Source organism: Cylas formicarius, unplaced genomic scaffold (assembly GCF_029955315.1).
Source record: "Cylas formicarius isolate icCylForm1 unplaced genomic scaffold, icCylForm1.1 PGA_scaffold_6__28_contigs__length_40554024, whole genome shotgun sequence".
Classification (NCBI taxonomy): domain Eukaryota; kingdom Metazoa; phylum Arthropoda; class Insecta; order Coleoptera; family Brentidae; genus Cylas; species Cylas formicarius.
In genome coordinates this window covers 34,431,193-34,445,128 of record NW_026844347.1, presented here as the reverse complement: position 1 = coordinate 34,445,128, position 13,936 = coordinate 34,431,193, and the positions used below count along the sequence as shown (strand labels likewise).

The window sequence follows — 13,936 nt, the reverse complement described above, 5'->3', positions numbered from 1 at the left end:
AAATTTAAAATCACCTTATAACGTTAGAAATGTTTTCAGATAATTTTCAAACGTTTCAAATGAAAATAGACACTTTCGATAGTGACTGCATAATGCTGTATGACGAATACAATATTTCCGTTGAGGTAGGTTTTAAAATATAATTTAAATTTCAAGTGTAAACAAAAAAACTTTTAAATACTGGTAATTAATTAAAGATCTCTTGAAAGATTAAGGTAGGAATAAAGGTGCAGTGGCCTTTAGTAATATCGATTTCGTTTAAATTTAATTTAGTTATGAGATAAAGTTTTTAAAACCAAATTTTGAATCATTTGAGGTTTTAGCAAAAAATTTTGAAAAGGAGTGCGTACCTCCCTCGTTAACAGAGGCTTTCGTGCATTTTTAGAGATAGAGTTTTTACGTAGGATCCAGTGGCGTCACAAATTTTGTTATACAAAGCAAATAAAAATCTCTCATTGTAATTAAATAAAAGGGTATCTGTTTTCCTAATATAATTTAGTTGAAAAATAATCTTGACATTTTGTAATTAATATTTAAATATCGACATCTCCTTCCTTTCGCTATGGCTCTTGTTAACACAAAATAAGGCAATTATGAGAGATTCGATATATACGGTGTTTCAAAACAAATTCGAAAAACTTAAACTTAAAATAATTTTTAAAACAAAGTCAACCATTGCAGAATTATCTCGCTACAAATATAGAGGAAAAATAACTTTTTATTTTTTTATCTTAACAACGAAATAATTTAAAACCATAAAATATTACGGAAGTAGATATAATAAATAAAGTTCCATGAAAAACTTACCCAATGGGATGTAAAAAAATTTTATAAACTAAATTAAATTTCATGAAATGTAGAGAATTGCATGTCAAGTTTACAAAAATTTTTTAGTTGGTTGCTGTCCAACAGTTGTCCTTTGTAGCAACATTTATTAATTATCTTCTAAACAAAAACATTTTAAAAATAATTTCATGGGTACGGCGAAAAGGAATTTCTGATTGTGCGCTGGTACATAAATTGCATGGATTTTCGGGATTGGTATGAATCACTATTATTAAACTAAATTAAAACTATTACTATTAAATAATAATTCGATAATAAATTTTTGATTAAATTGGTCAACAATAAGAAACGCGGAATGAAGTGACAACAGCCCACTATATTTTTTGTATCCCGTTATGTATTGCAAATTTTTTCTTAAATTTAGCTCATTCATAAAATAAAAAATATGCAGAAAGTATGTTTTTATAATAGTAATACTTCTGTGATATTTTATTGTTTTATCTATTTTTATAAAAAAAAAAAACTACTTTTTGAGCTATATTTGTAGCACGATATCTCCTTAATGATTGGCTTTTGACTCAACGTCTATATAACGAAAAAAACACAAGGTTACTTTACGTGTCAACATTTCAGTTCAGAGTTTCAAAAGAAAACTGAATATGTCACTAGATCCCTACGTAAAAATCCTGTCCAGACCTGTTTCCACCTTTTCTATAATTTAAAGCATAACCGAGCTACAAAATAGATCTAAAAATATAAAATTTTCAAAACTACCCTGTATGTAAAAATCACGGTGGGTCACGGAAGCTGCAACACGCTAGCTTTATTTATAAATTTGACACAGTGTACACTGGTCTAATCTCCTCAGTGGTAACTTAAATTATTGCTGAAAAATATATTGTTTACCAAGAATGAACCGTGGATAACACATATCCTGCATTATATGGATTTGCTAAAAAACTGTAGGATATTTGCAGAGTTATTTCATAATCGAACCAGATATGAGACTGGAACATCTAGCAGAACCCCTAACACATGGATGCAAGTACGAATTTACATTTTATGCAGACGCTATTAACGACACGTGTTATAAGGAAACGCTGGATTATATAATAGAAGGTAAGTGTTCTAAACCGAAATACGACGATTCAAGAGGATATTATATTAATATATTATATTATACTCAATTTTTTTATCGATTTTGTTTTAAATGAACACCTAAATAATTGAGTCTAGATGAGATTCAAACAGTTACATTCCAGTTTCGCCTAAATATACAAAGAGATAAAAATGAGAATTCCCATTAAGTGTTTGGGAGCTAAAATTTATAAAAAATCTAATCTAAATCTGTTAATATCTATTCTGGTGTACCTCAGGGATCTTAATAAGGGCTTATTGCACTGTTCACAGGCGGATATCAACGTTCTTATCTCCTGATGACGCATAGGTCTGCGAAGATAATCGAGGACTGTCATACATTTCAAGATGATCTTGATCTACGACTACTGCCTTGAAAATCGTTTAACAGAACAGATTTTGATTATACACTTTACTGATTTAATAATTGCGTGTAACGGATACTGGAGTTAATATACAAAACTAAATTTTAAAATTCATAATGAGAATATAGTAACGTATAGTAAATTGAATGGGCAGGTTCTGTCGTGTCATATCGAGTTGATCTCAATTAGTAGTATATAATCACACAACTTTCCAATGGAATTTATTGTCCAAATTTATTAGAAACATTATCGTTAATTGCTAGATGAATAATGGTCAATTTCCTAGTTGCTAATGTATTTATTTCATAATGAGCCTCTTATGAACTGTTGGTTTCTGGGCACTTTTTTTAGTTCTTATTCTTTCGAGAACTCTATAATCAATTACACTTTTTAGAATTAGTGACCCAAAAGAATAGAAGTGCCTTCCTAGCCTTGCCCTAGTTACAGATGGACTAAAACTCCCGATTGTGAAAAGCGAAAAATCGCGGCCATGGTTAGTTACTATTGGAAACGGCACATTTTGCTCTACGATCCCTATATAAAAACATGAGCATTGTAAACTCCAAATTTCGCAGAATTGGAGAATTGGTTACAACAGCTTCAGAATGCTTGTTGTAAGTTTTATATGACAGTGTCAAAAAAATAAACTCCATCGATTGCACATAGACATAGAAACCAAAGTGGTCTACTGAACTTCAACAATTTTTCTATTCCTTTTTTTCGATTAACATTGTTTCGCTCTAGCTTTATTGTAATTTATTATTCTCTAAATTGATTCTCGTAATTTATTATTCTCTTACAAATCTAACCCTCAACAGGTAGAGAGCCCAAATGCTCGGTTATCCGTGACGCACTAGCAATTTTGTCCTTAAGTAATTTTAATTAATTAATGACTAAGAAAATTCTAAGGTCAATATATAGTTAAGTGTGAGTAGTCGCACGTGCGAAGAAAGATTTAAATAAATAAATAAATACATTTTAAAACATTGTAACGAATAAATTGTGCGCTTAGCTCATTGTGCTAAGGTCCTCTTTGTTCTAAACAGATAAATAAATTCAAACTGCGTGTACAGCAAATGTAACTAGGAATCACGCGATATAAGTATATTTAGAAACTTATCTGAACACATTATTTTTAATATCGTCGTTATTGTTTTGACGAAAGATCTGATATTATCTAGGATTAACTTACTGTAAAGTATTTCCAGATTAAAGATCCTATTAAGAAAACGTGGTTTTTATTGACTTTAAAGGCTATGCCTGTGTCCTTTTTAGGAAATTAATCGACAGGCTTAATTTTTGGATGAATTTTTTATCAGCCAGAAGTTATTTTGGACTTGGAAATTAATGACCGCTAATTATGTTTTATTTTAGATTGCGTCGATACGGTATGCCAGTGCGAGAAAGGATCGCCATTTGTTTTAAACAGCCTCGAAAACTTCTTGAACAGTAAATATTTAATGACATTTAACAAGACCGACAGAGATGTGGCCGTGTCTCTAGAAGGAATTTTCAATCAAATCTGGTAGTAAGTACCCAAACGCGACTGATTCAATTAACATATTTATTCGATACTTTCTTGGGTTATTTATTACTACATTTTGAAATTTGAATACTTATTATTATAGTACTAAAAGCAGCACAAACAAAACCGTATCACTGGTTCATCACGAAGACATAACTTTCGATAATGCTAATAACATACTAAAGTTTCCCTTGGATGTAGAAGCAGGTGAAAAATATGCGGTTCACGTCGATCTGTATCTGGATCATTGCAAATATCATTTCCAAAGTGAAATCGCAGGTATGTCATGGCGAAAGCAACTCGTACCCCTTCATTCTCATGTTCACGTTTCTGCAGTTCCGGTAAAAGAGACGCACGAAAAAAGATACCTTTTCTACTCCTTGTTTCTGTTCGTTTTGACTGCTCTTGGAGCTTCTTACTACGTATACAAGCAATGGCCGAAACTGTTGTCCAAACTTCAAAGGATCGCCATGGTTAGGCGACAGTCCGAATCGAGAGTTACTTATTCGCAAGACAGGATAGCGCCAGTCCCTCTAATGTAAGTTAATTTTTTCGAAACGCATTCTCAAAAACTAATCTCGACGTCATCTCCTTCAGGAAAGAAGTTATAAATATCCAGTACACACCTTTGGATTTTATCGACGTATGTATCTCTTACAAGTAGATAAGCAAAGAGAGGCTTAGAGCAATATAAGAAGTGCCACCAGGTGCTGAGGATTTCACAGAACGAAATGCCGAAAAGACAACGAGTGACATTTTTATCTTTGTTACATTTCTGCTCTAGAACTCTGTTTGCTTATCTACTACTAATATTTACTGTCATGGTGATTGAATTGATGTCACTGTCAAGTGTGGTTTTCACTGTAATAGTATCTGTCACGATGTGTAAAGTCTTGCTCCTGTATATTAGGGAATAAAATCGATCTAAACGAAAGCAACAGCGTTATAGAAAAATGAGGCAAATTTTACAACAGAAAAAGAGTGTTATTTACCGATACAAGTAATGAGATTATTTCTACATCAAACAGTACTTCTAAATATTTGTATGAAATAAAATTATCTAAAAAAAATTATCTAAATTCTTAGAAAATCTGTGCCATAAAAATTGCAAAAAAAAAGAAACATTTTTCCCAAACTTTACAAAATTTTTGTTATTTAAGTCAAAATTATCTCAATACCAAGCTAATCTACATATATATGGATACAGTTTTAAAATTTATGTACGCTAAGTATATTGCCAACGTAAGTTAGTTTTTTATGTTGTTACTGGCTTAAATATAAGTTTTCTTTTATTTCCATAGACATCATGTTGTTAAACAATGAAAAATAATAATTTAATTCTTAACTGACAAAGGGCAGAAGGGGGTTTTCTATAGTTTTGTGACAACTAAATAAATAGACCAACAAATCGTCTGAATGATGAATTGAACATGCTCGCCAATCATCCCGTTGCCTTCAGAGCTTAACTAAAACTATTTAATTGGCGAAACCAAGGAGATTTGGAAATATTATTACAGTAGCCTGTAGAAGTTTCTGTGAAAAAAATGCTTTTTTCAATAAAATCATAAATGCACATTCTCACGTCATAAGTGAAAATGATAAAATCAAATAATAATCAAATTCTTTATTACGTGGTATTTTTATAAATAGCAACAAGTAAATAAATAATAAATTTGGATATTTCATATGTTCAACGGAAGAACACGTAATTTCTGGCTCATTTAGATACTAAAGTTTCACGACTGTTGCGGCTGACCAAAATAGACCCAAATAAAAAATAATCGAACATACTATCAAGAAAGTTACGTGGCGTACAATGGATAGATTATAGAGCGTGGATATATAGCCCTCTACATATTTTATGAAAAAATAGGATGTAATCGTATTCTCTACACCAAAAAACCATCAAAGCTGACACGTCGATATCTCAGAATCAGACAGTTTAATTTATAGCTTTTCTTTTTTTTTGGCTTATTACGGACTACAATGTATTTTAAATGTTTATTCCTAAATGTCTTCAGAACGCTCACAAATTCGACAAATACGAAATACCGAAGAACAAGATCGTCTTGAAGGAGGAGATTGGCGGAGGCGCGTTCGGGAAGGTCTACAGGGGCGAGGTGTACTCTTTGAACGGATTCGAAAACAAGCTCACGACCGCTGCTGTAAAAATGACTGTTGGTAAATGTTCACGTTTTAACGGCGGTAACTTTTTGGTAATCGTTTAACTCGGTTCGTAAGAAAACGCCCCCGATGAAGAAATAAACGATTTTTTGGCCGAAATCCAGACGATGAAAAATATCGACGCCAACGGAGGACATTCAAACGTGATCAAGGTTTTGGCCTGCGTGACCAGAGAGAGGCCGTACATGATGGTCATGGAACTGGCGCCGCATGGTTCATTGAAAAAATACCTGTCGAATTTGAGGAAGCAGTGGGAAAGCAAGAAAGCGAATTGTAATAAGGATGACCGGCGTTTTTTTCCGGAGTAAGTTTTCACAAAAACTACGCTTCTACCTCGGAAAAGCTGGCAAAATAAACTTACGCCTAATTGTTGAATTTGCTAGAATTTCGATTCAGAGGTGTTTCGATTTAGAGGTGTTATCATCGTTAAGCATTGTTTGAAAGATCGTTGTCATACTGCGTCTTCAAATGGTATAATGCTGTTCCCAATAATGTATTCTTTTAGAAAGTATTATAAATCTTTTCTTTATAGTCAATGTACCAGAAGAAAATAATAATAAATACGAAGTGCAAAAAAAAACATCGGCTGTGACGTCATTGTACTGTTATAACGCGAACGAGCTTAAAACATTAACTTGTGATTTACATATAACATACAGTAAATGCTTAACCTTAAATATTTATAAAAAAATTCTAATAATAAGAACAAAGCAAAGCTGATCATTATCTTTTTCCTTTAATGTTTCACTCTTCTGCCTATTTAATTTATTTTTTGAACAGAATTCAGTCACCATAGAAAAACAACTTGAAGATTTTCCAACTGTTCCTTCAAAAGTCTTTCTTCAGTCATAATTGAAATTGTTATTAAATTTGCTTAAAATAATAACAAAAACTGTCCTAAACAATAGCAGCAATACCACGGAATCCATAGGTTTAGGTTAGTTGTACAACTCCCACCAGCTGACATTTAATGTACAGTGATGTCATAAACTCACGAGCCTACTAATGTGTTTCAGAACTTTATATAAAGGTTTTCAAAGCATATTTATCAGCCAAGGATAAGCCTGCTTCTTCATTTCATTATTTGTTCTAACTGGCTTATGTTTATGATTTTGATAATAATTGATGACTTTATTTGTTGTCATAGGTGTCTTTATTTGGTGGAAATAGAATAAGATAATTCATTTCAGTTTCGTCCCAGCGGGTAAGCTACTGATTTATTGAAGATTAATCTTGTTAGACCAAGCAATCAAAAATGACACTTTTTTGTCTTGTTTTTTTTGGATCTTCGAGACAAAAATTAAAAACCGGTGCCCAGCACGTTCCTGAACTATCCGATGCAGTCGTTTTTTTACTAATTACAATGTGTTGCTGACGATAAATTTTGTTTTCATTAAATGAATCTAATAAATCATGACGACTTATTAATTGTTTTAGCCCTCTTTGATAAAGGAAAATGTCAATTTTCTAACTCAAACAAAGCTAGGCACGAAAAAATAAGGCACGAAAAGCTTTATTTTTGATTGCATGATCCAACAAAGTTAAATTTTGAAAATACCAACTATTAATGAGATCGCAAGAAACGCCACTGCAGCGAACAATTTTATCTTAATTTCATAAAATAAAGACCCTTATGACTATAAAACAGCACGCAAGTTAAAAATTCAAGATCAGGTTAAAGGTTTTTGAGTAATTAATAAAACAAGTTTTTTTCTTTTATCTCGAAAACGAAGCAAAAACTGTTGACTGACGAATATGCCCTTAAAAACCTCGTATTTAATTTTGAAACACTTGTATAAAGTTGAGGAGATATTAACTTTAAAATTTCTTCTGTAATTATTGTTTTTTTACTTTTTAAAGTTTTTTTTTTCACATATTGCAGTGACTGAGGCATAAATTGGACACTTTATTTTTTTACTGTTAAAGTTTTGTAATTTTTTTAAGTGCGAGTTTATTCACCTGGGTCAATAAAACCCGTAGAGTTTCTAAATTAAAAAATATATTTGCGTATGTTGGCGTCCTATAAAAAACCCAATCGATTTCATCCAAAGCTCTGTCGGCTTGCAACATTCTGGTGTTATTTTTCCCACACACTTCGTCGCACTGGGATAACACCTCGATATAGAGACAAAACACGTATTGTTTTTTCGAAGTCTATTTATAGATGCTTTTGCTATAGGGTAGACAGTCTACTCTATCTGAATGTGAATTTAAAAGGGAACCAGACAATTATGATACATAAACGTAAGCATTTCGCAGTGATTAGTAAATCGTTTCATCAGGATAAAGCTAATAGAGATGTCAACATCTCATCGTTCCTTGGTCATTGCATACCTAATTCAAAACTTAATAGTCTATTTTCTCTTCACAATTCAAAGTCAAGCATTTCATTAGGATAAAGCTAAAAGAAGAGTCAGAATCTCTCTCTCTCTCCTGTTTCCAATTGCCTTATTGAATGTGAGTGGGCTTTCCTTATCACAGATACACAAAAAGGATACAGCTATACAAAAATGGAAGCATTATGCAGTCACGAGGCAATCGTTTCACCAGAATAAAGCTTATTGAACTGTCAAAATCTCCACAATTCCTCCTAATTGCCTTGTTAAATTTCAGCCATATGGTCGTAGAAGAAGTTATCGCGTCGGATAGAATCGTATCAGTAGACGATAAGCTCAAATACAGCAGTTTATGTTTCGAGTGAGTATAAAAATTCGTATAGTAAACTTACAGGCAAATCGACATCTCCAGAATTCTTCCTTCACAGAGATTGTACGGGTAGTTCAGGATCCGGTTCTTATATAACCCCGGACGGACCGAGGACTCCGCTAACTCCCAGTACGCCGGGAGTCGCCCATGGGTCCAGGCCTGGAACGGACCAGCCAAAAGCTACGAAAACTACGAAACCTTCTAAAAGCCAGAAAAGTATCCGTATTCCTTTGTGTACTGCTGCGCCATCTAGCCCGACGTCTGTTACTTCTAGTGGACTACCGTCAGTTACCGAAAGTAAGTTTTTTAACTGAGGTCTAATTTTGAAAGTAAGAAAAACAAGTAGCGCCCCCTATAATCAAGAGCTAAATCAAAAATTAATTCAAGTGTCTGATATCTAAAAACCCCCACCTACCAGTTTTCGTTCAAAAGCTTTTAGGAAATAACAAAAAAAAAATAACACCCTATCTCTTGAAAACAAAAGACATCACACTACACGTTTATAGCGACTTTTTACGTTACAAAATATTTTAGAATCACGCTCCGACACTTTATTAAATATCACCCTGTAAACAAGAACACTCCGAATGCTAAAAATATACCTGATAACATCAGAGCTACAATTAAAGTTATTATAAACGCATTGGTCCCTAGACTTTTAACTCATAGACCACTTTCAGAATTTATCTGGTTCCAGTGGATCATCGGGATCTACATTTCTATCATATTCCCTTGCGAATTTGGGAACTAGGGGTTCAGAACTATACTTTGCTGTGTCTTACAGGTCTGAACTTTTTAAGTTACAGAAGAAACAATAGAGAAAAAGTATATTATGCAACAAGTGCGGTAATAGTATATCATGCAACAAATGCGGTAAACGGCATTTGACTCACGAGTTTATTTGACACGAGCGGAACGAGTGTTTAATAAACGAGTTTATTGAACATGTTGCATACTATACTTTTTCTACGACCGTCAGGTTTTGGGTACATTTTCGCAAAAAGACACGTCACAATTCAAGGCGTGGGAAATATCTCCGAAAACATCCGATTGCTCCCAAACCCGTGCGGTAAAATTCCGGGAGTGTCCGAAGTGGCTCAGTTCCGTGGGAAACGAAACTGAAATGGTAAAAGTGACGCTTCCCGCACGCTAGATCGGTGTATAATTGGGCATTTTACAGACTGGAGTAGAAAAACAATATTTATGTCATTGTAGAGTGAATGAAAGAGGGAAGCTATATTGGAGGTGGGCTTATCCCTTTGTTTAAGTTTTTGTGGCGATGATCATTAAAAAAATCTGATGATCAGGCAAATAAAATAATTCCCATTTTCCTTCAATTTCGATTAACTTGAAAGATTTCCTTATTTATTTTATTTATATGGGAAACCCCCATTAACTGTAAACAGCAAAATAAAAGTCAACATATCACACACCCTGATAGGATGTCCAAAGACATTGAAAATATCAATATTAAAACACTATTCTTGAAAATCAGGTATCTATATACAGATGTTCTGAGCAATTGCATGTGAAAGCTTGAACACAAATATGGCTCCTGTTGCATGTCGTCGTTTGCATAATTATGTTCACATATTCGAATACAGTAGTTATCAGTTCAACTTCCTTTTGCGCTTCTTTTGTGACCTATGGTTAATAGCGTGTAAAACTGACTACAGTCAGTACAGAGTATAGAGTTACTTTCTATTGGTAAGTAACCACAACTAGGCATCCGGAATGATTATTTTTTTGAAGTTAATGCTCTTTTCCACATTCAAGCTCTCTTGACGCCACTAGAGACCCCACCCGAAGAAGACATCGACCCGCCACTGGATAGCGCGGAACTACAAGACTTTGCGCTTCAGATAGCCAGAGGGATGGAGTTCTTAGAAAGCATCCACGTGACCCATAGGTAGAGGTTAACCAACCGTTAGTTCCTCAACCTGTCGAATCTACTTTTAGAGACTTGGCGGCCCGGAATATCCTCATCAGTCAGAACAAACTCTTGAAAATATCAGATTTCGGCATGTCTCGGACCGGGGTCTACGTTACCAGTTCGCGTAAGCGTCAGCCGCTGCGCTGGATGGCACCGGAAGCCATAGAAAACCGCCGATACGACAGCAAGACTGACGTGTGGTCGTTTGGAGTGGTGCTGTGGGAAATCGGCAGCCTGGGTAAACCTAGTTCGCGCCTTTGATATCTGGAACTAATGTCCGTGTTTGAAATGTAGGCGCCTTTCCATATGGAGACCTCAGCAACGACCTCGTTCTGGTCCACATCAAACAGGGGAAACGTCTGGCAAGGCCAGAAGCATGTACCGAAAAAGTGTACGGAATGATGCAAAACTGTTGGCATGCGGATCCCAACGAGCGTCCGCCTTTTAGCGAAATTGCAAAGAGATTGGCCGAGACCAGCGATAAAATTTATGTGGATTTCAAAAAAATTTCGCCGGACTACGTATTTCCACCTGTTCAAGAAGCTTTAAAGTCGGTATAGCGGTCCCCACATAACAATTGTACGTTCTTGGTATGTGTCAAGAATACTCTGCTTTAGAATATGCGTTATTTATACTGCACAGATTTTTAGAATGTGCTAAGTACATTTTAGCGACCCAGACTCCATATTCTATTTATCGACTTGGTACATTCTTTAAAAGGCATGTAGTACATTCTTAGCATGTATTTATTATAAAGTCTTATAAAGTGTAAAGAGGTAAAGAAATCTGGTGTACCAGCTCTGTGAAATCCCCGAAATCCGTGAAATCGTGCCATGTTTTTAAATTTTTGAGATTTTTTTATTGGTATAAAAAATTAAGAATAACCGAAATTCCCAACTAAATTTGTATAAAAAAAGTTACTTAACTAAAGTCGAAGAAAAAGAAACTACATTTTGAAAACAAAAAAAAATCAAAAATATTATACATGTTTGTTTTGAAAATTGATGTAATTTATAAAATTAATATTTATTAATTTAACACTGACTCTGACGTTATTCTTTCACGTTTTTTGAAAAATAATATTTTTTAAATTATGAACGAATACAAAAATTTTTCACATAATTTTAAATTATTTTTCAAAATTAGTGAAATCTGGAAATTCATTTAGAAATCTGTAAAATCTTCGTGGAATTCGCGAAATCTGAATTAGCCGAAATCTTGCGAGAAATTTGAGAACTCATATGGTTGTGCGAAATCCAATTTTGGATTTGGAATTTGGACCTACCCTCGGATCTTCTAGGGTCATCGCACTGCATTATTTGGCAAAGACAAGAAAGGTTTCTAAAAACAAAACTTTATTTAAGATGTCTTTACCTTTAAGTTTTGCCCAGAAACTTTATTAGAATCATAAAAACTCACAGAAACTAGAAGATCCTTAAATGAAACAATTTTTAGATTTTCACTTAGTGTTTGGAATTGAATACTATTTAATTGGTAATTTTATTTCTTCTAGATCGAGATATTTTGAAAAAGTAAAAATAATGACTTTTTGTAATTTACTTATTTTTGGAAATATTCAAATGTTAAAACTTCCCTGGAGAAACTTTTCACGTAGGAAACGCTGCAACATTTTGACTTTTTGAAGCTACTACCAAGTTTGTCTTTTATAAAAAATAATAGAAATGTTATACCACAAAGAAAAATTAATAATATTCACTTTATTAAATGTTCATAAAAATTGATATTTGTTCAAATCAAAAAGCTTCGCTTAAAATGTGTCTACAAGGTCTTCTTAAGCGCGACAAACTTCTTTCACGGTACGAATATGAATATTTTACCTTTTTTTTAAACAACGCACCAAAACCTTCTGTGTGTGCGTATTTCTAACCCATACGATACAATTGTCGTACATGAAGGAACTTTGCCTTCAACAAGCATAAAAACTGAAAAATTCCTTCCTTCTTGAAGCGCGGACCGCGAACATAAAACTCAGACAAAATTGAGGTTATCTCCATAGACAAGTATTATTATTATTCTGGTTAGTTGCTATATCGTATGCACATAGATAACAGGGATTGGTTATTTACTGAGAATTGGCGACGGCCCGGCGGTAAGAGTGATGGTTATTTATTTCATGAATGAAAAAAAAAGTAACACAATAAAAATTTTACAATTTTTTAATTAGGTTGAAGGAACAACCTCAGCCTCTTGATTAGCCTTGTTTTGAAAATAAATTAATGAAATTTGAATTTGAATTTTACATAGCGTAATTCTTTTTTATATGTATTCAAAAAACTAAGTGCTAATAAAATAAATTTTTTATGAATTTTCTCAATGTTCTACTTTAAAGAATATTCTTTTCTAGTTTATTTTATGAATATACCTAGCACATTCTAAAATCTATATACTGATACTGACGTACAGTGATGTTGTGGTTCCAGGTGACGATCGGATCTCAAATACACTTGCCGTCAAAATTAATCGTTTAAAAAATATATTTGCAATCAAAATTCATAAAAATTTCGAGTGGGTTAATTAATTTGACCTAGTTTCGTGAAGTGTGAACAAAGTGAAGTGACTTTAAAGTGTAAACGTTGCGTTTTACGAAAGAAATAAATTATAATTAATGTCTGTACCTGCTGATTAAATTTATATATTTTTTTACGTATTTCCATTACTTTTTTTCAGTCGTTCGTTTGAAATAAGTGAGGATTTATCTCCTCCAATAACTGCGACGATAAAATAAAAGTTCATAGAACATAATGCACAAGTTTATTTTGAAAGGCTTTCTTGTCCGTGATTGCCGTCGTTTGAAATCCGACAACACCGCCAGTGCCGCCCTGTCTGCGCATGGCATCCATTTTAATTCGGCGCGTTCGGCGAAGCAGTTGTTTTTAAACGTTGTTTTGGTTGATACGAGAAAATGTTACAAACAGCTTTTTAACGCGGGCGGGTAAAAACAATCGGAGATATAATGCATTCTTATGTAAACCTTCAAGATAACGTGAGTTCCGCAAAACATCCACATAGGATTCTATACCAGTGTACCGCCAGTGATGATCCAGGATCCAAATTGGTTTTATATCAACGAATGGTAAGTTTTGTAATGCTGCTAATTATTCGGACACTAATTTATAGGTCGTACAATATAACTCACTGGATACCAAATAGATCATAAAAATCATCGTTAGAAATGTAAAATTTATCCTTGCGTAATAATATGCTGAGCTTTTTCTTTTTAGAACCTGGGTAATTTATACAACACAAACTTTTTGGTTGCGTTGAACTAGAGTCTATTCT

The 13,936-nt window shown here is 33.5% G+C and overlaps 1 protein-coding gene across 1 annotated transcript; it reads left to right on the top strand.

Moving 5' to 3' along the window:
* Positions 1–43: 43 nt before the first annotated feature.
* Positions 44–13,271, top strand: LOC132703915 (tyrosine-protein kinase receptor torso-like). Its single transcript, XM_060673444.1, has 14 exons — positions 44–125; positions 1,764–1,905; positions 3,663–3,816; positions 3,917–4,092; positions 4,150–4,351; positions 4,411–4,456; positions 5,835–5,994; positions 6,055–6,301; positions 8,611–8,694; positions 8,762–9,000; positions 10,480–10,612; positions 10,663–10,874; positions 10,931–11,226; positions 13,078–13,271. The coding sequence occupies exons 1-13, from the start codon at positions 60–62 to the stop codon at positions 11,194–11,196; spliced, it is 2,127 nt and encodes a 708-aa protein (XP_060529427.1). The 5' UTR covers positions 44–59; the 3' UTR covers positions 11,197–11,226; positions 13,078–13,271.
* Positions 13,272–13,936: the final 665 nt, after the last annotated feature.